We start from the raw sequence: 25,461 nt of genomic DNA, 5'->3' as shown, positions 1-25,461 counted from the left end.
AAGCGCTTACTATGTGCCAGGCACTGTTCTGAGCGCTGGGAGAGATATAACCTAATCGGGTTGTCCCACGTGGGGCTCACAGTTTTCAACCCCATTTTACAGATGGGGTAACTGAGGCCCAGAGAAGTGAAGTGGCTCACCCAAAGTCACACCGCTGACAAGTGGCGGGGCGGGGATTAGAACCCATGACCTCTGCCTCCCCAGCCCGGGCTCTTGCCGGGAAAACCGGGCCAAGGGCGCCCTGTCAACAAGGAGGGAGCCAAGGCTCACTGGAGGCCAACCAACTCTTTAATAATAATAATGGCATTTGTTAAGCACTTACTAGGTGTGTAGTACTGTTCTAAGCACTGGGGAGGGTGTGTGTTTGTGGAATACAAGGTAATCCCCATTTTCCAGATGAGGGAACTGAGGCACAGAGAAGTTAAGTGATTTGCCCAAAGTCACACAGCTGGCAAGCAGCAGAGTGGGATTAGAACCCACGACCTCTGACTCCCCAGCCCGGGCTCTTTCCACTGACAATGCTGATGATGGCATTTGTTGAGCGCTATGTCCAAAGCACTGTTCTAAGCGCTGGGGGGATACATGGTGATCAGGTTGTCCCATGTGGGGCTCCCAGTCTTCATCCCCATTTTCCAGATGAGAGAACTGAGGCCCAGAGAAGTGAATGGCCCGAAGTCACCCAGCTGGCAAGGGGCGGAGGCCGGATTAGAACTCACGACCTCTGACTCCCCAAGCCGGGCTCTTTCCACTGACAATGATGATGATGGCATTTGTTGAGCGCTTACTATGTGCAAAGCACTGTTCTACGCGCTGGGGGGTGATCAGGTTGCCCCACGTGGGGCTCACGGACTTCATTCCCATTTTCCAGATGAGGGCCAGAGAAGTGACCGGCCCACAGTCACTCAACTGGCAAGGGGCGGAGGCGGGATTAGAACCCACGACCTCTGACTCCCGAGCCCGGGCCCTTTCCACTGACGATGATGATTATGGCATTTGTTGAAGGCTTACTATGTACAAAGCACTGTTCTAAGCGTTGAGGGGATACAGGTGATCGGGTTGCCCCACGTGGGGCTCCCGGTCTTTATCCCCATTTTCCAGATGAGGGAACTGAGGCCCAGAGAAGTGACCGGCCCACAGTCACCAAACTGGCACAGGGCGGGGGTAGGATTAGAACCCACGCCCTCGGACGCCCCGCTGAGTCCGGCCTGGGAGAAGGCAGCGTGGTCGCCCCTCGCCCCCAAAGGCCCTCCCTCGCCCCCAAAGGCCCTCCCTCGCCCCCAAAGGCCCTCCCTCGCCCCCAAAGGCCCTCCCTCGCCCCCAAAGGCCCTCCCTCGCCCCCAAAGGCCCTCCGCGGGCCGCACGGAGCATGCGCGAGGCCTAACCGGGGCCCGCGATTGGCTCGGGGCGTGCTGACGTCACCCGCCGGCTCTCCGCTCATTGGCTCGCTCCGGGGGGGCGGGGCGGGGCGGGGAGGGCCGGCCCCGCTCTCTTCCCCTCCCCGGCCGGGGAAGGCTGGCGAGCGGCGCGTGGAGGCGGCGGAAGTCCGCGCGGAAATGACGAAGGCAGCCCCGGGCCCCGCGATTGGCCGGGAGCCGGCGGCGCATCGGGCGGCGCATCGGGCGGCGCGGGGGCTGATGGGATCGCGCGGACCCCGGGAGCCGCCACCGGGGGAGCCACCGGCGTCGCCGCGGCTTCATGGCGGCCATCGGCGTCCACCTGGGCTGCACGTGCGCCTGTGTGGCCGTCTATAAGGTGAGAGACCGGGCCGACACCCCGGGCCCGCCCTCCTCCTCCGGCCGGCTCGCGGCCGGGAGCCCGGGGGGAGGGGGAGGGGGGCGACGGGGGGGGACGGACGGGACCGCTGCCGCCCATCCCACAGTGCTCCGCGGCGGCGCCGTGACGTCACCCGTTGCCGGGGGGACGGACGCTCGCCGGCGCGGGGCCGCGCGGCAGGACCGGCCTCCCCGTCCCTCCCGCTCCTAATAATAATGATGCGGTCTGTCAAGCGCTCACTGTGTGCTAAGCGCTACTCTAAACGCTGGGGGGGGGGGTGCATGTCTGCTGTGTGTCCTTGGGCGAGCCCCATCACTTCTCTGGGCCTCAGTGACCTCGTCCGTAAAATGGGGGTGAAGACTGGGAGCCCCACGTGGGCCCGCCTGCTCACCTTGTATCTACCCCAGCGCTTCGAGCAGTGCTCGGCACATAGTACTTGTTCTTGTCCGTCTCCCCCGGTTGGACTGTGAGCCCGTCAAAGGGCAGGGACTGTCTCTATCTGTTGCCGATTTGTCCATTCCAAGCGCTTAGTCCAGTGCTCTGCACATAGTAAGCGCTCTATAAATACTATTGAATGAATGAATAGTTCGCCCTTAACAAATGCCATTATTATTATTATTATTACAAGGTAATAACCGTCAGTGGGCAGGGATTGACCCTTTCTGTTGCCGATTTGTCCATTCCAAGCGCTTAGTATAGTGCTCTGCACATAGCGTTCAATAAATATTGTTGAATGAATAGTTCGCCCTTAACAAATGCCATTATTATTATTATTACGAGGTAATAACCGTCACTGGGCAGGGACTGTCTCTCTCTGTTGCCGATTTGTCCATTCCAAGCGCTTAGTACAGTGCTCTGCACATAGTAAGCGCTCAATAAATACTACTGAATGAATGAAAGGTAATCATGTTGTCCCACATGGGGGTCGCAGTCTTATTCCCCATTTTGGAGACTGAGGGAATCGGGGCACGGAGAAGTGAAGTGACTTGCCCAGAGTCACACAGCTGACAAGTGAGGGTGCGGGGATTAGAACCCACGACCTGTGACTCCCAAGCCCGGGCTCGTCCTGAGCCACGCTGCCTGTGAGGAGCAGAGTCGGGGAAGCGGAGTCAGGGAATGGAAGACAGGCCGGGGTTGGAAATCACGATTTCTGACTCCCAAGCCCGGGCTCTTTTCACTAAGCCACGCTGCTCCTCTATATACACAGCTTCTGTGCGTGTTTGTACTTTATATTGTCTATTTCCCCTTCTAGACAGTAAGCTCGCTGTGGGTAGGGAATGGGTTATACTCTCCAAGTGCCCCGTACAATGCTCCACATCCAGTAAATCATGGGTTCTAATCCGGCTCTGCCACTCGTCAACTGTGTGACTGTGGGCGAGTCACTTAACTTCTCTGTGCTTCAATTACCTCATCTGTAAAATGGGGATTAACTGTGAGCCTCACGTGGGACAACCCGATTACCTTGTATCTACCCCAACGCTTAGAACAGTGCTCTGCACATAGTAAGCACTTAACAAATACCAACATTATTATTATTAAATGCTCAGTAAATATGATTGACCGGGTCCCAAGCTTCTGCTTCCAGGCACATGGCTGCGCACGTTGGCCCTTCCTGCCGTGGACTGAACGAGAGCAAATAGATGTGGCAGAAGGGGAGCAGCAGTGTGACTTAGTGGATAGAGCATGAGCCTGGGAGTCAGAAGGGCCTGGGTTCTAATTCTGGGTCTGCCGTTTGCTGAGTGACCTTGGGCCAGTCCCTTTACTTCTCTGTGCCTCATTTACCTCAGCTGTGAAATGGGGATTGAGTGTGTGAGCTCCCTGCGGGACAGGGACTGTGTCCAACCCGATTTGCTTGTGTGTGATTTTGAGCCAGTCACTTCACTTCTCTGTGCCTGTTAGGTCATCTGTAAAATGGGGATTAAGACTATGAGCCCCTTGTGGGACAGTGCTTAGTTCAGGGCCTGGGACAGAGTAAACATTTAGCAAATGCCATTTTTTTTTTTAATGGGGGTCTGAATTAGGAATTAAATAAGGAATAGGTTAGAAATGATGATGGGCTGCAGCTTCAGCGCCAAAGGATGACTTGCCCAGGACCAGTTCCAGGCTACAGTGGGCATCAGTTCCCACCTTCAGATCTCTGGCTGTGGTTTCACTGGCACAGACCCTCTCCTGGCTTGGATTCTCACCTCTCCACTCCACCACTCCTGTTTCTTTTGACATTTTTTACCTCCTCTCACCCTCTAATGGTGGGTGACCCACAGCACTCTGATCTCAGACATCTTATTCCTATCACTCTTTCCCTCTTCAGTCTATCCTGCAAAGAGCTGCATGCATAACCATTTGAAATCACCTTTTGGAACACCAGGACCTTCCTCCAAAGCCTTTAGGAGCTAACCATTGGCTTCTGGGTTTTCTAGCAGCTGTCATCCATTTTATCTCTCCACTCTTTTCCCATAACTTGCCAGTTGTGCTCTTCAGTCCTCCCACCTTATACTAAACCCCACTCCTAATTCTACCATCTCTCACCCATTCCTCGTGCCTCTCTCCCAAACATGGCACTCCTTTCCTTTATTCTGTTCCCTCAGAATACATTTTCTCCTTCAAAGCCCTCTCAAAAATATCACCTTTAAGGGAGCATTCCCTGATTTGTCCTCCATCTTCCTGATCGTGCCACCCACCCAGCACCTTAGCGCTAATGTAGTGTTTTTGTCCTCAGTTATCTTGTGATGTGGGGTTTACATTTTTGACAAGGCTCATCAGTCAATCATATTTATAAAGCACTTCGCACAGTGTGTACAGCACTGTACTAAGCATTTGGGAGACTACAGTATAACAGAGGTGGTTGACACATTCCCTGTTCGCAACAAATTTTACATCCTAGAGTGGGGAGACAGACATATAAATTTAAATGCTGGGTATGTGCATAAGTGCAGTGGGGCTGAGGGAGGGGTAAATAAAGCGTGAAAATCTTAGTACCATGATGAAGCGGAAGGGAAAGGGGGATGAGGAAGTGAAGGCTTAGTCCAGGGAGGCCTCTTGGAGATGTGCTTGTAATAAAACTCATTTAGTGTGTGTGTGTGCAACCGTTTCTTCCTTCACATTTACACTGTATTTAGGGAGGCACACATTTTCGAGAAGGGTCACTGTTTCCTTAATAGTGTTCTGGTCAAAGCATGTAATTAAAACACACATTCTAGAAGAACTAGGTACATTTGTAATTTGCCTAGGGGCATTTTCATGATTTTTTTTAAGCTATGGTAAAATGCTTTTACCTGTTGCATATTTGGTGATTTGTGTCAACTTGTATGTCTCCCTTTTCCCCACCTTCCCCCATTAGGCTGTAAGCTTCTGGAGGGCAGGGATCAAATCTTTAATTTCTATTGTATGTCTGTTTAAGGTAGGGTAGGGATATGGTGGGAGATGTAGTCTTTCCTTGACTACCCGCTAGCCCCCCCCCCCCCCCCCCCCCAGCATTTTGGCACAGAAGCACACAAATGCTGCTGATGCTTGTTGTTAATGGTATCTGTAGGTAAATACTAGTATGATTGGATATAAGCCTGCCTGAAGGTGGGGAACTGCAGTGAATGCACTCGTGGGGTCCCTTTCTACTTTGGTGGAAAATATGGAGGGAGATTGTGGGTGTACAACTGTCAAATCTTAAGTTTTCAAATGAAATGACATTAAAGTTTTAGTTGGAAGCAGTTTGCAATTTTCTCTTTTAAGGCAGATCGTAGACATCCATTACCCTGTCTTGAATCCATTTAACTCAGACAAAAGCATATTCTTGGTGTGAAATTCTCAAGCGAGTTCACAGGATGAACAACATTAGACAATCAGTTCTCCTATAACGTGGGTTCTTAGTACATGATTTTGCTAGAATGTCATTAAGGAATTAGGGAACATTCTCTCCCTGGCACACATTTCTCTGGCTCGACCAAGACCCATGAGTAGATGGATGTAAGACTTCAGTATGCCAGTGTATTTGTAGTCACTCAGGATGCGATTATTATACCTATTTGCTTGTATCAACCGCAGCGCTTAGTACAGTGCCTGGCACAGAGTTAAGCGCTTAACAAATACCATCATTATTATTATTCTTACTCTCGTTTTTCTTAGCATGATGGTCCTTTTAATGTCTGTCTCCCCCTCTAGATTGTCAGCTTTGTGGGCAAGGAATATATATTGTACTCACCTAAGTGCTTAGCGAAGCGTCCTGCACGCAGTAAGTGCCCAAAAAAGTACAGTCGCTGAGCCCCATAATGGAAGAACCGACTGTATACATCTGTCAGATACGTCTGTCAATAGTCACGGAAGCTGAAATGTTCGTGCACAAGGAAATTTTGCTCTGGGTATAACCAAGTTGTGTCGATGCTATTCTGTCTTGCACTTGGCACTCTCTAGCCGGTGGACTTTCTTCAGTAACATCTGAATTAAGACTTACGTTTTGGGCTGATTGTGTTTATCTTTCTTTAGGATGGTCGGGCAGATGTGGTAGCTAACGATGCAGGCGACAGAGTCACACCTGCCATAGTGGCTTACTCAGACCACGAAGAGGTAATTTTCCTTTCAGATTGCTTGCGCTGTCACACAAAAAAACATAATATCCATTTTAAATATTTTGTCATTCTTCTCCAGGTTGTTGGTTTAGCAGCGAAACAAAATAGAATACGGAATATTTCAAATACAGTCATTAAAGTGAAGCAAATCCTTGGCAGAAGGTAAGGAAGGGGGTTTTATCCTAATCCATTTCCATCTGGTTAAAAATTATGTTTTAAGTATCCTGCGATGCTTTGCATAATTGAGAAATTATCAGGAACTCTGAGGGAATCTTGTTCTATTTGACTCTTAACAAGCTCGCTCTGTTCCATTTAAGTATTCCTAATGGACATTCCTGTGATATTTCTCACAGTTCTATCAACTGTGAACATTTTCCTTATTTCATTTACAGATTCAGCATATTTCCCCCCACCACTTTAGTGGGTATGATAACCTGATGATCCACACTAATTGGGACTAAGGAAAATGGAGGAATGGGGCCACATTGGGGGTTGATATATCAGGCACTTTCAGTTGGATTTCAATGATCTCCTTTCCTTTGATAGGCAAATACTTGGAACTCTGTTAACTGGAGATTATTTAAACTAACTTTTTGGTTAAATATCTGCCTGAGAGGTTGGAACTAGGAAAATTTGCACTTCAGTTGTCTGGAGGAAATTTGAATGTGCCCAATTCAGCAGCTCATTTGTATTTCTCAGAGGGCAGCGGCATTTTGTTTGGCTTTAATCATTCATTTTTAGCGTCGGGATATAGTTGCTGTCGATAATCATTTTAAAGTGCCTTTACAGACATCAATCGATCGTATTTACTGAGCGTTTGACATGTGTAGAGCTCTGTACTAAGTGCTTGGGACAGGCATCAGCTGTATATTGTGCCCTCATAAAATATTAGCTTCGTTAAGGTGACACTCGATTTTGATTAATTTTTGAAATAGGTCAGTATAATAAATGAGACCCAGTCAGTCACTGGTATTTAATGAATGCTTACTATATGCAGAGCACCTGTATGAAGCTCTTGGGAAAGTACAGTATGCTAGAGTTGATAGGCATTATCCCAGCCCAACAGGAGCTCCCTCAGATTTTAGTCAAAAGGTTTAATGCATCTTGCTTTCCAAGACTTCAATTCCCCCAGAATTGTGACATTAATTTGGGGTTTTTTCTCTTTGGCAAATAGATATTGAAAGTTGGGAGAAGTAGGTAGTTGGAAACAAAAATCACAATCGTGAAATCCAGGCATTTTAGGGTTTACATGGGTAGACATGCAACTGATTTACAGCGTTGATTTTTACTGAACTGAAATCAATATTGTTTTCTCTTCTTAGGCTATGTCGACACTAGCCAAAAAAAACACAAAATAATTTTGGGGGCAGTAGAGTCGGGGGGAGTGAGATATTACGATGGCCACCGCCCTCCCGTATCTCTCTTCTCCTTTGATTACATGACATTTGGTTCTGAGAGTCCTGAAAAGAAAACAGGTTTCAGCAGCTTTCGCCGCACAAGAGCAAACAGAGTGTCGGGCAAGGGTAGGCCAGTGACACCAGGGGAGCGGTCTGGGGCAGCCCTCCCCCCTCCCCCCCCGGGCCTGCCGACCCTATTTCCTCTGGGCCTGCGGGGTCGTGGAGGTTCCCGACTCTCGGGGAGCAGTTTGCTCAGTCCCTGCTGGGCCAGGGGCTGGGGCAGGCAAAACCTACCGCCGGCAAAGGGAGCCGAAACGTTCGTTCACCGCTCCCTTTCCGGGCCACCAGAGTCCCTCCCTCGAGGGCAGCCATGCCAGTCAAGAGGGCCGCCCAGGTGAATCAGGGCCCGCGGCCGCGGGGCCGGCCAGGCCAGGTCGTGGGGACCGAGCGGGCTGGATCCAGGCCTGGCCCTCGGGCACCTCGCGCTCTAGGGCCCGCTGGAGCCTTCCCATCTGGCCCATCTCTTCTCCTCCCTTCGCTCCCTGCCTCCCGATTGCGCCGCTCCCCGAAAGCTCGTGCTTGGAAGGCCCCACCCGGAAAGGTGGCCCGGCCTTCGGAGAAGGAAGAGGAGGAGCCGGCAGCCCCGTCGGCCACCCCCCCGCGAGCCCCTGCTCCCTCTCAGCTCCCACCTCAGGCTCTCCCCCAAAGCCAGGCCTTTGCAGCATTGTGGACACCCGTGGGCAATTTACAGGTGGGGCCGGCCGCCTCGCTCCCCAAACCCCCCTCACATCCCGTCCCCGGCCCCCACGCCCCTCTTACCTTCCAGTCAAGCATGCAGCCATTAACTCAGAGAGGACGGAGACAGTTGGTTCCCAGAAACGGGCCGGGGCCCCGTAAAGCTCTCCCAAAGCCTTCAGCATCTCCCCAGGCCGCCCAGCATCCTCCCGACCCCAGTCCCCCCTCCCACGCCCTCGGGGTCACCCCAAAGAGCAGCGCCGGAGTGCACTGGTCCCGCCAGGAGACCCGCACCCTCCTGGCCATCCTGGGCGAGGCGGAATACATTCGGCAGCTTCAGACGGTACACCGCAACGCCGCCGTCTACCGGGCCGTGTCCGAGAGGATGCAGCAGGAAGGCTTCCAGAGGACCGAGCACCAGTGCCGTTCCAAGTTTAAAGTTCTGAAAGCTCTGTACCTGAAGGCTTCCGACAGCCAGACGTCCAGGCTGGGAGACCCCCGGCGCTGCCCGTTCTACGACACCTTAGACCACCTTCTCAGAAGTCGGCTGGCGTCCGGGGCAGACGGACTGACGGAAGATCCGACCCGGACCGAGCGACTGGAGCCAAACGTAACGGCCCGGCGGGACACCCCGGGGGAGGTGGAAAGCGGGGACTTGAAGGCCGAAGATGATGAGGAAGTAGAACTGTGGCCCTCCTGGAGAGACGCCGAAGACCTGGACGGGGCCTCCCAGCTGAGCTCGAGTGTCAGTGATCTGCTGGCTGAGCCGGGTGCTCTGGAGGATGCCTGGGAGGCTGCATCCGGTGCAGGTAACGGAGAGCGGAGGAAGACCCGGGGCCCTCTCGTCCCAGGCGGGAGGCTTGAGTTGGGAGATGTCGTCCCGGGGTTTGTGAGCTGCTGGACCGCGCCCGGCTCTGCTCCCCGGAGTCCCTGGCTTTGAAGTGCAAACTGGAACTCTGAGCTCTCTGAACTCAGAGCAGTAAAGGCCTCACGTAACTGGAAAGCAGCCCAGCTCTCCCATCCGATGCTCCCTAGCCAGCAGTCACCCCCACCCAAGTCCCAGAGGGGCAAGGCAGCTTCCCTCCCTTGTGGTTCGCCATCATTTAGGCAGGGAATCACCTGCCCCAAGTGGAGAACCGTGACCTGCGCAGCCACTGCTTGCCCAAACCTCCCATTCTGCTGCCTTTCGAGGTGACTTTTTAAACGACGTTGAGTCGCCGTCTTGGGGGAGCAGAGCAGTGGGGGCCACATTCGTGGCAAAAATCACAGCAGTGGACCCCCTCCAAATGGGGCCTTGGGGCTTGTGGAAACACACAACCCTGACTCCAGGCATTCGCGAGTAAGACGTTTTCTTCAACCCAGATCCACGTGCAGGAGAACCGTGGCCCCAGAGCAAGAAACCCGACCGTCCCTTCCAAGCCCAGGTCGCCGGGGCTAGTATACCCTGCGATCGGGCCCTCGCCACGTGGCGGAGGATAGCCGGCTGTGGGTTTCAGAGAAGTCCCTAGGCGGGAATATCCTCGCAACGCTATTGCTTTGTTTTGCAGGCTGCTCTCAAGCTCCCCCCGGCTGCAGCAGCTCCCACTGTCTACTCCCGGTTGCGGTAGCCGCCGGTCACGGCTGCGGCGGCGAGGCGAGAAGAGGCGGGTCCCGGGAGTCGACGGCCCGCGCCGGCACCGACTGCTGCCCCCCGGGGCTGGCTTCGCCACAGCCGCCGCAGGGCGCTCCCCCCGAGGTCGGCCCCGCGGCTGACGGCGGGGAGCGGACGTCACCCAGACAGCCGCCCCGCGGGAGGACGAGACGAAGACGGCGCTCGGTAGCCAGCACTATTGCTCTTGAGATGGCCGAAAACCGGAGGCTTGCCCGCGTGCTGGCCGAGCGCATGGAGGAGCGCCTGGACAGGCTGATTGCCATCGGCGAGCAGGCCAACGCCCAACAGGGGGCTGCCAACGAGCTGCGCAGGGAGGCGGTGGTTGCAGCCACCCGTCTGGCTACGGCAGTGGAAGGGGCCACCGGCGCCCTACATCGAGGGCTCGAGAAATTGCTTCAGAAATTAATGGCCGGCAACAAGAGTTAGACGGCGGGTGGGGGAGTTGGAGGGACCCCGGGGAGCTGAGCGCCTATGGCTCCAGATCCTCGGCCTCCAACTCTCCCCGACTCTTCCTCTTGTACCCGGCCCTCACTGAGTCGGTTAGAAGGGACGGCGTTGGGACCGCAGGCTTCCGGTCCGCTTCCTGCCCCGGGGGGCGGTTGGGGGGAGCCCGTCCCGATCAGCGGAGGGGAGGGCGGCCGTTGCCGGCACCAAAGAGTACCGAATACCGGAGGTCCCTTGGCTGAGCAATAGGCGTAAGTTGTGTTAGCCGGGCCACGTAACGGCATCACGAGGACAAGCGAAACGGCCCTTCAGGGAACTGGCAAACCTGCGCGGTTTCCAAGCGTGTCGCCGGCCGGACCCCGACTCCCACCGTCTCTGCCGAGCCGTCGCGTTCCCCTCAGAGCCTCTGCTTCTGATCCGGGGGTGTTCGGCCACGGGGGCCGAGGCGGAGGGACAGTACCGGGGCCGGGGGGGGACCGGATCGACCACCTGAGAACGGGACCAGCGCCCGCCCCATTGAAGGGCCTTCCTGACAGGTGGCCCGTGACTGAGGTAGGACCAGGGTAGGGCACGTCCGTTTTCCACGCGGAAAAATGTACCTCTTCGTGGCGATCTCAACTCGGTAGAGCCAAAGATTTTATTTTGTGTCCTGTGTATCGCCTCATGAGTTCCTGATAAATTTATGCGTGGTCCTTACTTTTACGAAGCTTCTGCTTTCTAGAACACCAAATGGATATATCTTTGGGCATTGTTCTCTACGGGTTTGGTTCTGATAAAGTTTAAAAAATCTGGCCTGGTGTTTGGGGTGTGGTTGTCAGGTGTACTTGGAATGAAGCGATCCTTGTAGTTTGTCATTTTCCTAGACGAGGTAAGATTTAAAGAAACATTGAATGGGGGGGGGAGGGAGAAAGACCTTTTGAAGAAGGAGTAGTTGAGTTTCCTGTGACAAACTAAAGCTGGAACCATCCAGCCTGGAATGTCAGTCAGACCCAGAGAGGAAGTAGGTGACAGAAAGGTAGATGTGTATGTCATCTACTTGAAAAGGTTCTTAGTCACGTAGGGAAATGAATGGTTGTGGGCGACACAGGTAGAGTACCAAGGAGAATTTTCACCATGCAGAATGGGCTGGAGGAAGAAAAGGAACCCGATGCCAAAGGAGTGGTCTGTGAGGAATGAGGCGAGCGTGGGGCCTCGTAATTGAAGATGCGGAGGTAATGAGCAGGGCCGAAAGCGTGGGGCAGGTTGAGCCAAGTGAGAGACGCTGGCCCAAGCGGCGGTGGCAAACACCAGCCTCTGCCTGCCAAACACCGATGCCAGTTAGGTACCCTCTGGGCCAACTCGGTCTGTGTTGTTTTTCTGTTTACTGACTGATTCCAATGTGGATAAATAAAAGTTTTGTTTGTATCCGGCTGTGGTCAGTCCTCTACTTGATGAAGGTATCTAGGTGCTTGGGATCTTTTTTGCCTCTTCTCCTCCCCAACCCATCATGACATCCATTCCCTTCTGCCTCCTCACCACCTACCCCCGTGTCTTCGTCTCATATCCACTGCAAGAGGCAGGTAGGCTATCTGCCAAGCTTAGTGAGGCTGGTAGGCCTCTCCCTGATTTATGAGAAGTAGCCAGCTGCACTCTCCCTGATTTGGAAGAGCATATAGATTTTGGTCTAAGGAGATGGGTGGGATATAGTTTGTAAGATCTTTGCTCCATGGACTCCCAAACAGCAACATTATAGAACCCGTAAAATATGGAGACTGAGGCTCTTTGAATAATTAAAAAAAATAATTGTAGGGTGCCCTGCCATTATTAAGGGTTCTACTTAATGACAGTGCCAGTTCTTGGATCATGTGCATTTGGTGTTCTTGCACTGCCATTTTGTGGGTAGTGACATGACATCTGTCAGGCTGTGTCTGCTGTCTCATTAGTTATAAATATCAAAGAGGTGAGAAAACTGTTCCTTTTTTTTTAATGTCCTCCCCACCCCCCAGGTGATGAACTAGGACAATTTAAAGGGGGCTAGTTTAAAGGATGCTTTAAATGAAAATGCAAATATTAGAGTTTATTCTGAGAAATCACACCCAAAATCTTTAAAAGGAATTCAGTAAGACCCACCAGCACAATTTTTGTGCATGATCATAGCATTTGCAGAACCTCCCCAGGCTTGTCCCTGCCCTCCTCTTCATTTTTGTGAAGGCCTGTGGAGAGGAGAGAGCGAGTACAGCAGTAAGTCCTCTCTTAGTACGTTTCTACCCTTACAGCTGCTCACCGTTTCCCTTGTCCCCTGATCTTTGTGCTTTTCACTTTACAACCTTTCTTTCCCCTCCTTTCCTTCCCACCCCCCTCCCTGTCTTGGCATCTTTCTCTCCTGCCTCATTCTGTACTTCCCACATCCCTCACCATTCACTAATTCCTCCTAAACTGGGTCTGTGTTATTTTTTTTTCCCCAAACAGGAAAAAATCCTGAGCTATAGTGGTCATTAGGTTAACAGTAAAGTCAGCAACAGCTCATAATGATGGACATGAGTTTCCTGCCTCCCAGGATCATAACCAATGCAGAGTAGCTCCAGAAAATAACTTGGAAATGTGAAAATCTGTTCGTCTCTGCTCCCCTGATTCTTACTTCCTTTTTAAACGTTCTCACGGCCACATGGACTGAGGGATCCCAGCTTAAGACTTGTATGATGCAATACAAGTCGGCACCCCTGTAAATGGAAAAACTCTTTATTCCATTAGAGATAGGGTGACCAAAATAGAAAATAACACAATCAGCCATATAATATACAAATTGTCTGAAGATTGGACTGGGTTTGGTTTTTTTTTGGTGTCACCAGACTAAGATAAATTACCTTTCCTCACCTCCACCCTGCAGAAGGTGAAGGATTGCAAATGCATTTCCTGACTTGTCAAGGGAGAACAAGAAGTCATCTTTATGCACTGCGTCTTGTCAGTACCGATCTTAAAGCTTTATGTAGTTACCATGTCTGTCTTGCGTTAACAGCTCTGAAGACCCACAGGCTCAGAAATACATCGCCGAAAGCAAGTGCGCCGTGAGTACCATTCTGGCATTTGGCATTTTTCTAGGGTCCCAAGATAATCCCTCAGGCATCCATCAGTCTTTATGTTGACTCGGATCTTTGTGTTGAATGTAATCATTTGACTGCCGGCCGTTGAAGCTACTTCTCTGTTTCCACAGCTTGTTGAAAAGAATGGAAAATTCCGATATGAAATAGATACTGGAGAGGAGACGAAACTCGTTAGACCAGAAGATGTTGCAAGACTCATATTGAGTAAGATGAAAGGTAATCGAAAAGAGTCCGAGAGCGTTTTAGTTTCTCCACGGAAATGCCGTCTTCCGCTCCTTACCTGGCCCGGGAGTTTATTCCAGTTGCTTGGCCACTAAGAGCAAGCGTGGGTTTGGCTCCGGCAGTGATTCTGGGGTGGTGTAGAGGAGCGAGAAGGAAGAGCTCTGGGGTCTCCTCTGGGATTGTGGCATCACATCTTGCAGGGCCACAGAACAGAGCTGGGCTTATGGAAGAAGCCCCTCAGGCCCCTATCACATGCAGCCAGACAGATTGACAAATTTGGGAGGGAGTGAACGTGGGCGGGTGTATGATCGCGGCGATCTGTCGGAGCTTAAAGGTTGGTATGTGGACGGGAGGGTGGCAGAGGAGGTGTGGGTGTTTGTGACCTAATGACACCGATGACTGCCTCTATAGAAAAAACATTGCTAGTTACGTTGTAGCTGGTAGTTGTTGACCAGAAGCGTCTATGTTTTGTCTATAAACAGAAACTGCACAGTCAGCTTTGGGCTCAGATGTCAATGATGTGGTAATTACTGTTCCATTTGATTTTGGAGAAAACCAGAAAAATGCCCTTGGGTGAGTAGAAATGGCTTTTTTTTGGTTTGCGGGGAAGGGGTATATCTCTAGGTACGCAGTTGCAGAACTCTTGGTGTTGAAATTCTAAAACTCCTTCAGTCAGGCATCTTCATTTGTCAAGCTTCCTCAGTGGGTACTTGGGCAGCAAAAGGTGAAATAGTTGTGTAAGGGTCTTGTAAACTGGGGTCTTATGCTCTTCAGTGCTGGTACTTAACCAATTTCAGGGATGCACTGGAAAGAAGAGATATGATCCCTCACTTGAAGGAACTGACAGCCTAGTCTGAAAGAAGAGACTAGACAAATTAATCAACATAAATATATACATACTCAGTTCTACTACACAGAAATTACGTTTTTAACAAAACTCATGTCGAGTTATGTGCACCTTGACCGTCACCACACACACAGCACAGGGACGACCGTGTCGCTCAGCCTCGCTTCACATTCTGCCACCATCAATGGTGTTTATTGAGCGCTTTCTGTGTGCGAAGCACTGTATTTAGCATTTGGGAGCATGTAATGCAACAGAGTCGGTAGACACGTTCCCTGCCCAAATGGGCTTATGTTCAAGAGGGTTGTTCTCTGCTGGTAGACACACATTGTCAAAACAATGTTCCCTAATTCCATAACAGTGTTCTATTCAGAATTTGTAGTGAAAACATGCAGTATTTCTTAGTGGGTACTTGGGCAGCAAAAGGTGAAATAGTTGTGTAAGGGCCTTGTAAACCAGGGTCTTATACCACTCTGAGAAATTTGGATATTTGAAGAGCTTTGGTCCCAAGCATGCTCACTTGCAAGTGCTGTCTCAAGCTTGTGCTTTCTCTCTCTCTCTCTCTCTCTCTCCATCTCTCCCTCTCTCTCTCTCTCCATCTCTCCATGTTTATGCCCACATGCATAAGACTTGCAGGGAAAAAGTTGGAGTGCTTGAGTCCTATATTTTGCTGGCTCACAGGAAAATATGTCGCCTTGAGTTGTGAGATAAGGCAGTCAATTGAGATGTGTAGTACAAGGATATAAGAGAGAACTTGAGCAAGAGCTTGGAGGCGGGAGGCCCAGTGGGGAACAAGAAGACAAACTTGGGTAGAAAGGAGAGTGTAGTGGGTAGATGAAAGTATTTAGGTGGGGCAGATAGTGAAGAGTTTTGAAAACTGCATTCAGGGGCTTACTTCTTTGAACAGAACATAGAGTTGAGTGTAAAAAGGCTTTGTTAAGCACCAAACTTCAGGTGGATTACTTGGGAGGCTTATAAATCATTTCTGTAGATTCATCAGGTTTCTGTTTAGTTTCTGCAGTTATTGTTAGCGTGACGGCCTGGGTTTTTAAGAATAAGTAAGTGATGGAAATTCTTTGGATCAATTGTAGACCACATTACTTTGGATGTATTAGTAATACATTGATTCAAACAGCTAGAATTTGCCCTAATAATTAAAATTGTTAGCAAAATAATTCACAGACTTATTTTCTTCTTGTGCCCTGTTGGTGAAATAAGCAGCACACTACATTCAAAAAATTATGTACTTGGAAATGTAATGCATAAATACTTTCTATGGTGTTGAAAACTACCATCTAAGAAAGCAAATTATTCACAGGGAAGCAGCTGGGGCCGCTGGATTCAATGTTTTGAGGTTGATTCATGAGCCCTCTGCAGCTCTCCTTGCTTATGGCATTGGACAAGATTCTCCTACAGGGAAAAGGTAAAAACGAAAAATTTTGTTTTTATTGCAAAAACACTCAGAAAGAGCCCAACCCAATTAAATCTATAGCCAATTGTCTTACTATATATTTTTTCCAAATATTTTATGTTAAGGTACAGTAAAACTCTTAGTGCGAGTTTTGCAGACTGGCGAGGTGGGAATATCGATTAGAGTGGGGAATGGTATTCTGGTCCTGGCACCGTCATGGGCTTGTCCAACTTCGGGCAAGGTGGTACTGTCTGACTCAGTTTCCTTTAAAGAAACATTACAGTGGGAATGAAGTAATGTCTGTCTATGAAGCACTTCGAATTTTTTGAAAGATTCTAGCAAAAGTATGTATTGGCAAATTTTGATACCAAATCAGTCAATCGTATTTATTGAGCACTTACTGTGTGCAGAGCACAGCATTAAACGCTTGAGAGAGAACAGTATGACGAAAGAACAGAAACATTCCCTGCCCACAACAAGCTTACAATCGAGAGGGAAATATGGAAATGCGATGCAGCCCAATCATAAATGCGGCTATCCTGAAAAAGTTGAATTTTTTTTCATTTTAAGCAGAAGTTTATTTCACTCTTTAGGAATGAGACTCTGCAGTGATTAAAAACCATTGAAATGGAAGTAAAATAAAAGCTTGTTTTCTAAGTAAAGATGAGTTTTAACACGTGTCCACACACTCCCAAACAGTTTATACTGAAGAGTTCATGAATTGTTTGAAATAATAATTGTTGGAAAGCTTTCTAATACTCTTTCATTTTCTCTTTATTGAAGCAATGTCTTGGTGTATAAGCTTGGAGGAGCATCATTATCTATCACACTCATAGAAGTGAACAGTGGAATATATCGTGTACTTGCAACCAACACTGATGACAGCATAGGTGGAGTGTGCTTCACAAAAGCTCTAGCACAGTATTTAGCTTCTGAGTTTCAAAGGTAGGTTACTTATAGTGCTCTGCACTCAGTAAGTGCTTAATAAATCCTATTTCAACTATAATTGAATTCAGTCCTGTGAGAGATGGGACTTCATGCTCATTTTTATTTTTTTACCTTGAGTTTGTTGGGTTTAATTGTAATTATTGCTCTTCCTCTCCAATCACAGTAGAGGGACTGTTTTCTAAGTATTCTGAGAGTAGATTCGAGACTCAAACCAGATACTGTGCCCTATTAAAGTCAAATCAAGGGTCCTTTCCACCATGGATGCTATCTCTGATGGTGGCCCCGCAGGGTGTTTGGGGGATCGATGACTTCCTTTTCACCCAGTGTCATGGTTAGGAATGTCCCTTCACATTTCTCTAAATTTTCTTTCCATTCACTCACTACAGACCGCTAGACCATGAATTCGTCCAACCTTTCTTGAACTTGATGATATTTTCTCCTAGTATTGTGTATTTATCCAAATAGCAGCAAACCCTCTTCAAGTAAATGGGTAAAGCTGTATAGGAATTAACTATTTCTTTATTCATTAGGATATGCTTTTGCCAAATTGACATCTCCCTGTTCGTTGTATTTATAGTTCTGATTCTGGGGGCTTGAGATGATTCTTGGGTTCTAACCCCTTAGCTGCCACTGATTCATTTAATTTTTTCCATCTCTCTTGCCTCCTATTTCCACTGAGAAGACACCTCGGCAGGTGGGCTTATTTGCAATCTGCTTCACTGGTATTTCCTTAAATGCCATATCTAGAATTAAGAAGTTGGAAAGGTAATGGGTAACGGGTGACGAGTGAGCCTTATTTATTTGGCACCATTATAAAATTTTGACGTTGTTGTTGTCCGTAGCAAATATACAATTTATCAATTTTTGCTTAGCTACAACGAACAGGGGTGTTTGGTTTTAGGATATTGCAGGAGGCTTCATATTAATAACAATTGTTATTAACATATTTCTTAACCATCAAGTCATACAGAAAATGTATCGGTAATTGATTAGCTACCAATTTTACATTGTTCTGTTTGGCCAGTTACTTTGAAGAGTTCTTGGCGTCTTCGTCTTTGAGTCACACTGATAATTTTATGGCATGATTGCTCTAGGTTTCCAGAAAGCCACATGATTTAATGGATAAAGAAATGCATGAGACGTTAAAGAACGTAAGTTCTAATTCCAGATCAGTGGCTCACGGTGGGCCGATGTACTGCTTATCTTTAGAATGGGAGATAATCCATGCCATATCTGCTTCAAAACAGTATTTGGAGAATGAGTGAAATCTCTCATGTACTTAAGCTGTTTGGACTCAAGGCAATAAATACCATAGTTTAATTTTTTTAAACCAAAAGTAGCTTTATTATTTCTCTTGAATGATTGGCGAGATTTCTTCATTGTTCATATTATCCATTTTTAAGTTAATTGGCTATCCAGAATCTTTAGCGAGATTCAAAGTGATTACCCAGAAATTTTCTAACTCCGCAAAATCTCCATTTTGAATTTTCAGATCTTTTAAACACGATGTAAGAGAAAATCCTCGAGCCATGATGAAATTAATGAACAGTGCGGACGTCGCTAAACATTCCTTGTCAACTTTGGGAAGTGCAAATTGTTTCGTTGACTCACTCTATGGAGGTGTGGATTTTGACTGTAATGTGTCCAGGTAAAACTGAATGTTTTTGAATAATGCTATTTTTTTTGTATTTTCCCTGATTGAAAATACCCGATTTCCCCACTGTGACCTAAAGCAGTTGAGGAGCTCGACAAAGTAGAGGATCACTTGTATCCACCCCAGCACTTAATACAGTGCCTGGCACATAAGTAAGCGCTTAACAAATACCATAATCAATATTATTATTGTTGTCATAGCTACCACTAAGGCCAGAATCTTAGCTCCTGTCCCTGCTAAGATATTTGGATTAAGATATTTTACATCAATTTTCAAGAAACCAGGTGAATTTTTTTAAATGATTGACAAAGCCCCGAAAGAGGAGTCAAAGATGTGCAGAAATGTTCAGAAAGCCGTAGCCTACTACAAGGCGGTTTATGAAGGGAAAATGTTATTCAACACTAGAGTTGAAAAACCATCACCATAGTAGCAGAGCAAATGTCTACTTCTGCAGCCTCCTGCAAAGGCTAGTAGTCATATTACAGCTCCTTATTCAGTTAATGTTGTGATGTTTGGCTTTAAATCACTTTAATAGAGCGATGTCTGTTAGAGAATATTGCGTGTAAAGAAACTTTGTATTTTCCAGAGGTTTTGGAATGAGTTCCAATTTATAACATGTATAACTACGGGGAAAAGTATCCCGTGATATAGCCTTTCATGATGCATGCGTGCTTTCAAGAAAAGTGTGGCTATACCATGACGTATGCTTGTAATGAAGTTCCTTTTAGAAATTATAAGTTTTTGTTGCTGACCATTCTTCAAAGATAAAGTCTCTCTCTCTCTCTTTCTCAGGGCAAGATTTGAACTTATATGTTCTTCACTTTTTAATAAATGCATTGACGTAGTTAGGAAACTCTTAGACCAAGTTGGATTTACGTCCGATGATATCAACAAGGTACTTGGATAAATACTTTTGATTGCATCTCTTAAAAAATCTTAAGGGTGGGTGTGGTCTGAATTACTTAATCCTGAAAGGGTATGTAAGTACTGTGTGTCTTTAAAATTGAGTTTCAAATTATAATGTGCTTGGGATAGACTTTTAATATTTATAATTTTGGTTTGTTCGCTCAGGTTAATTGCCCTAGAGATTTGGTTACCTCAAATAATGCTGTAGAAGCAAAGATTTTACTTTATAGGTGGCAGATTATATGATTCATGGGTTAATAATCGGGTTGTACAGAGTCTCTGCCCCACTTGGGGCTCACAGTCTAACTTGGAAGAAGTAAGGATTTAATCCCCATTTTGCAGATGAGGTAACTGAGACATAGAGATTTTGTCCAAGGTCACCCAGAAGACTTGTGGTGGATCTGGGATTAGAACCCAGGTCCTCTCTCAGACCTGTGCTCTTTCCACTAGACCTCATTGCTGGTGGAAATACGTCCTCCAAAATAACCAAAATTCTTAAATTTGCAAGAATATACTTTACATGACATTTTTGGATCTTGGGAGGGGAAATGTATTAACTCATTGTGAAGGGATTTAAGTATCCCACCAACTGTGTATGCAGAGTTGTAAAGTTCATGCAGTGACATAATAACATTTCTTTATGGTCTCCTTGTTCTCTGTCTTCTTAGCTTGAGGCAAAGGAAAGAGACATTTTCCTCTTCGTTACCCTAATCTGGAATAGATGTTGAGTTTAAAACATTCATTTCAATCTCTTTATTTAAAGATATTTGAAAAGGTTCAACCCTCTTAGGAGCCTTAAAACCAATGTAATATGCACATTTGTGTGTGTGTGTGTATATATACATACATGAAATATATTAAATATTTATTTACATATATTAAAAACATATACTTCAAGAGTGACCCAACCTGGGTCATTTAGTTTTGGAAGAACCAAGTTTTTTAAGATGGAGAAAAATGAATGCTGTTTTCTAGGTCGTTCTTTGTGGAGGGTCCACTCGAATTCCAAAGCTTCAACAGCTGATAAAAGATCTTTTTCCAACTGTTGAGCTACTGAATTCTATCCCTCCTGATGAAGTTATCCCCATCGGTGCTGCCACAGAAGCAGGAATTCTTGTTGGGAAAGAAAATTTTTCATTGGAGGAGGACTCTCTGGCTATTGAGTGTTCAGCAAAAGACATTTTAGTGAAGGTAAGTTATGGGTTTTGTTTTTTGTTTTTTCTCCATGGTTAATTGCGAAAAGCCTAGCACCATTTTATGATCACCCTTATACTCGGATTGGTAAACTTTCAGCACGTGTCAAATTCTCTACATCCTCCTCTGTCTAGAGTAGTCAGGATTGGACACAATTGGATAGTCTGAAAAGATGGATTTAAAGGGGATCTAGTTCAGGGAATTAAATATATGGAATATATGCTAGTGACTTGTTGCTAGCAACACAAAATTTTGGGTAACCTTGGAAACTGTCTCAGATCTCGACTTGCAAGACCTAGCCTAAACTAAATGCAAGCACAGCTTCAGCCCATTATTTTTACCTGAACCAAAATTCTGAGTAAACCAAGGATCCAGGCAAACAAAGGCTTACTGTAGAATCAACCCTAACCCTAATTTTGTTCACTATATGTTGGCCTGAAAATTAAAGTTAGTTTTGTTACAGTTGTCAAGCGTAAGTATATGATGGGCCCTGATAGAATATTAAAGAAGTTATAGTTTCAGTGGAATTGGCTTAGTGTTAATTATGCAGGACAATCCTAAAAAAGCCTTTAGGCTAGGGAAGAATTCATATGGTACTTATTGATTTTTTTTGTTTTTGTTTTTTCATTAGGGAATCGATGAATCAGGGGCTGACAGATTTACAGTCTTGTTTCCCTCTGGAACTCCTTTGCCAGCCCGAAGACAGCATACTTTTCAAGCCCCAGGAAGCATATCCTCCGTTTGCCTGGAACTATATGAGTCACTAGGAAAAAATTTTGCAAAACAAGAAAATAAATTTGCACAGGTAAAAGTGTAAGATTAGTACAAATGTGCCAGTGATAAACCATTTGCGGTTAGGTTTGATTGAAGTTATATATTTTTAATAAATGAGGCCATCATAAACTTGTGTGAACCTAGTCAAGAGGTTCTTCCCTTCCAAATGTCTGGGAAAAGGATTGGAAATGGAAAGTTTTTCAGTGAAGAGGAATATCTCGAGATGGCAGCCAAGTCAGGCAAGGAGAAGCTGTTGCTTTTTATCGAGCCCCAATCAGACTGGGCAACAGAAAACAATAAAACCTCTGAGAGGCTAGATCCGGACTAAAACTTTGTTTAACAGGTCATTTAAAGGGGATGCAGGAGATAAATTATGAATCTTACCTTGAATGTCTTCGCAACACAAACATGAAGAACCCTAGATTTTCCTTCTTGGATTTTGACCAAGAGAAAAATAGGGGCCTTTGGAGAAGGTGGAGAGCACTTTGGAATTTGTTTTTTTCTCTACCCTAAACCCCAGCAATAATCTAGCTTTATTACTAGACTCAATTCTACCACGACACTTGGTTTTTGAAACATTTTGGCTAGAAGGTTGTAAGAAAATGTGTAGTGGAAGTAGAGGTAATAGTATTTATTAAGCACTTGCTTTGTTCAGAGCACTGTACTAAGATAGGGAAAGAACAGGTAGGAATTAGACACAGCCCTCGTCCCTCTGCAGGCTCACACTGATACCGTTGACTGGACATCCTGATCCTGTTTTTATGTATACAGTACAGTAGGTGGTCAGAAGAAGGGGTCGGGCATGTGGAATGCCTGTGGAATTAGAATGAGTGAATACCGTCATGCATGTTTGCTTCAATGCAGGGTTTTGCAAAAATAGAACCCCTGTGTTACAGGGGAGCTAGGTGTTTTTATAATTAGCCAGGATAATTTCATAACTAGGATACTGATTGTTAAGAAAATGCTATTAATGAATTGATTCCTGACTATATTTTATAGACATTGAAAGAAAATGAATGCCTTGCAAATAATCATCGCCAGTTTTCATATTCCAAGAGCTTAAGCTTCAGTGGCAAATGACTAATTATCCAAAATGAATAACTTTTCCTTGTTCGTCACCTAACTCCAGTTTCTGCCTCCTTTTTCTCCTGGCATCTCTGTAGAAATCCCAGCAACCACTGGACTGTAAACTCCTTGTGGGTAGTGATTGTATCTACCAACCCTCTTTTGCTGTACTCTCTCTGCACACAGTAATCACTCAATAATAGCCATTGATTGATTTGGGTTGAGAAGATATTGTTTTTACTCTCTCTCTCTTCTCTGTGTGTGGGTGTGTGTGTTAGCAAAATTACTGAGTGTTGGAATTATCTTCTGAAGAAAGCAGCATTTTTAAGAGAAAAATACTGGTGAAAATTTAGGGCCTCATGTTAGAAATGGAGGAAGATGTTACATCCACCCCATTTTAGGAGGAGAAATGTTCAGTTATGAAGTCATTGGGGAAGCAGCATGACTTAGTGGAAAGAGCATGGGCTTGGGAGTCAGAGGACATGGTTTCTAACCCTGGCTCCACCACTTGTCTGCTGTGTGATGTTGGGCAAGTGACTTTACTTCTCTGTGCCTGTTACCTCATCTGTAAAATGGGGATTAAGACTGTGAGCCCCCATGGGACAACCTGATTACCTTGTATCTACCCCAGTGCATAGAACAGTGCTTGGCATATAGAAAGCCCTTAACAGATACCATCATCATCATCATGTAGCTTTTATTCTTCAAATTTTGGATTGAAATATTTGGTAGACATTGGACCTGAGTAATGTTTTACTGAATCATTTCTGACATCCTTTCTCTTATAAGCAGATTGTACTCCAGGATTTAGATAAAAAGGAAAATGGACTACGTGATATTTTAGCTGTTCTCACTATGAAAAGGTACAGACAACTTGTACTCAGCTGACTTATTTGCTTTATTTTCTTTATGTGTTGTGTTTTTTTTTCCCGTGACCTTAACCTTGAAAATTGGTGTATTGAACCTTTTCTGTAGAAGCTAACAACTTATCAAGCTATAACCTGTTGAGATTGGTGGGCATCAGTTATTTCTAACTGTTCTTGATTCAATAAGTAAAGCCCCCTTAGATAATTCTGTGTTTCTTTTTGTTTAGGGATGGATCTTTACATGTGACATGCACAGATCAAAGCACTGGCAAATGTGAAGCAATCACAGTTGAGGTAGCATCATAGTACCTCCTACAAAGCCTCAGTTTTTGCTACTGGAATACCTGTGTTTGATTTCTGTTTGTTCTAAAGTGATGTTTATATTAAAACAGTTTTTTAATGAACCTTGAAACCCATGTTTTTATAGTTGCCAATAAATTGGAAGTGTGACAGGTGAGAGCCCTGCTTTTTGCAAAGGCAGCAAACCAAACCTGGAAAGCTAATTTAGGAAATGATCTTCTTGTCAAGTAAAAGCCTGGTTGGATGAGGTTAAAGTTGGACGAGGGTGGGAGAGGAATTGGAAAGCACTGTGATCTGGAAGAGTAACACTGATTTTTGCCTGGGGTGGCCTAGTGGGGAGGTCTTCATTAGGAAGTTGTTTATCATTATTATTATTATTACAAAATAATAATGAAGTACTTTCTATGCACTGGAGTAGATAGAAGATAATCAAATTGGACACAGTCCCTATCCCACCATCTAAATCTAAATTATTTCAGCTTTTGCTTAATATAACTATTGGATTAGGAAGCTTCATTCATGCATTATTGAGTGTCTAGCTTGCTGTGAAGTTCTAAAAGAGAAGAAACTTTCATTTTACAAAAATTTTACTTCTATAAAAAGCTTTATTGTCATGACTTTATCATAGTTTTTCAGTTTTTTGGACCCCCTAAAGGAGTGGTTTTTTGCATTTCATAGCATTTCTCTCCAGTTTGAAACTGTGTAGGCTTGCTTCCCATGACAGTAGTTTAATTCCATGCTCAAAACAGTAATTTTGCAAGAAATCAATAATCCCCTGTTATAAAAAGCAGCTGTTGCACAAATCTTTCATCAATGTAATTTCTCATATCACTTTTTTCTCCAGCACGAATTTGTTAATTGTGATGATTTTCAGGATTTTCACCTATTCCTGTGGTAGGTGAGGTTTTCCAGTAAATTCAAGTTGTTGCTTTTTTGCTCCTTAGAATTTTCTCTTGTGAAATCCTAGCTCTGAATTGCATGTTAAGCTAGTTTAAAATGGTACTTAAGTTAGCATGGCATAGACCAAGTTCTCTAGCTGGCCCATGATGATGAATTTGGTGATCAACCACAAGGTTTCAGAGAAAACTAACTCACTCTCCATCTAAAGGAAGCATCTCATTAGAAAATTTATGCAGACCAGGAGCCAGTGGGTTGTTCAGGAAATTTTATCGGCCCGTCTTCCATTCTGACTCTGCTACCAGGAGCAAAATTGAGAGGTATTGGAAGAGGAGAGAGAGCAGATTTTCATGATGTCAGAATGGGGGTCAAGACTATGAAAGGATCCCTGCTATCTTTACCCCCTGCCTAAAGTTTGAGCTTCTGCATTTGTCTGCTACAGCGGTAGGGAAAGTTGGGGACTGAGGTGAATGATACTCTTTTTCTTTGGTGCTTTTATATCCCCAAAGTGCTTTCATATCAATGATCTCACTGTATCCTCACAACATCCTGTGAGGTAAGGGAGTGGTATTAGCCCCATTTTGCAGACATCCCTCCTAGTTCTCCACACACAGCACAAGTGCCCAATAAATTACCTTTACTATTACTTTGGGGAGCCTAAGAAAACTGGCAGGGGGAAAAAAAAAGGTTTTAATAACTGGTTAGGGATAGAGATCCAGAACAGAAGGCAACTCTCCCTGTAAC

At 46.2% G+C, this 25,461-nt stretch overlaps 2 protein-coding genes across 3 annotated transcripts; both read left to right on the top strand.

Moving 5' to 3' along the window:
• The first annotated feature begins 1,629 nt into the window (after positions 1-1,629).
• HSPA14 (heat shock protein family A (Hsp70) member 14) lies at positions 1,630-23,972 on the top strand. Its single transcript, XM_029077773.2, has 14 exons — positions 1,630-1,752; positions 6,247-6,327; positions 6,409-6,491; positions 13,552-13,600; positions 13,747-13,852; positions 14,341-14,431; positions 16,021-16,125; positions 16,897-17,058; positions 18,554-18,709; positions 19,508-19,610; positions 20,597-20,812; positions 21,447-21,620; positions 23,447-23,517; positions 23,748-23,972. Exons 1-14 carry the CDS (start codon positions 1,696-1,698, stop codon positions 23,824-23,826), a joined length of 1,533 nt encoding a protein of 510 aa, XP_028933606.1. The 5' UTR covers positions 1,630-1,695; the 3' UTR covers positions 23,827-23,972.
• On the top strand, positions 6,411-13,762 carry LOC120637969 (zinc finger and SCAN domain containing 29). Of its 2 annotated transcripts, XR_005660691.1 has the most exons (5): positions 6,411-6,491; positions 8,553-9,270; positions 10,009-11,108; positions 13,552-13,600; positions 13,747-13,762. XR_005660691.1 is itself a non-coding variant. In XM_029077774.1 (3 exons), exons 2-3 carry the CDS (start codon positions 8,559-8,561, stop codon positions 10,536-10,538), a joined length of 1,242 nt encoding a protein of 413 aa, XP_028933607.1. In that variant the 5' UTR covers positions 6,411-6,491; positions 8,553-8,558; the 3' UTR covers positions 10,539-11,960. The 2 variants fall into 2 exon arrangements, 1 of the variants encoding a protein (XP_028933607.1); XM_029077774.1 differs by lacking the exons at positions 13,552-13,600; positions 13,747-13,762 and having other exon boundaries at positions 10,009-11,960.
• Positions 23,973-25,461: the final 1,489 nt, after the last annotated feature.

This window comes from Ornithorhynchus anatinus, chromosome 13 (assembly GCF_004115215.2).
Source record: "Ornithorhynchus anatinus isolate Pmale09 chromosome 13, mOrnAna1.pri.v4, whole genome shotgun sequence".
NCBI classification, from domain to species: domain Eukaryota; kingdom Metazoa; phylum Chordata; class Mammalia; order Monotremata; family Ornithorhynchidae; genus Ornithorhynchus; species Ornithorhynchus anatinus.
The sequence above is the reverse complement of the archived record's forward strand: the minus strand, read 5'-3'. Positions and strand labels throughout refer to the sequence as shown.

Coding starts and splice junctions, on each gene's coding strand:
- LOC120637969 (XM_029077774.1), top strand. CDS start 8,559: ATGCAGCCATTAACTCAGAGAGGACGGAGACAGTTGGTTCCCAGAAAC. Junction 9,271..10,008: donor GGAGGCTGCATCCGGTGCAG/GTAACGGAGAGC, acceptor TTTGTTTTGCAG/GCTGCTCTCAAGCTCCCCCC.
- HSPA14 (XM_029077773.2), top strand. CDS start 1,696: ATGGCGGCCATCGGCGTCCACCTGGGCTGCACGTGCGCCTGTGTGGCC. Junction 16,126..16,896: donor GATTCTCCTACAGGGAAAAG/GTAAAAACGAAA, acceptor TCTTTATTGAAG/CAATGTCTTGGTGTATAAGC. Junction 21,621..23,446: donor AAGAAAATAAATTTGCACAG/GTAAAAGTGTAA, acceptor TCTTATAAGCAG/ATTGTACTCCAGGATTTAGA.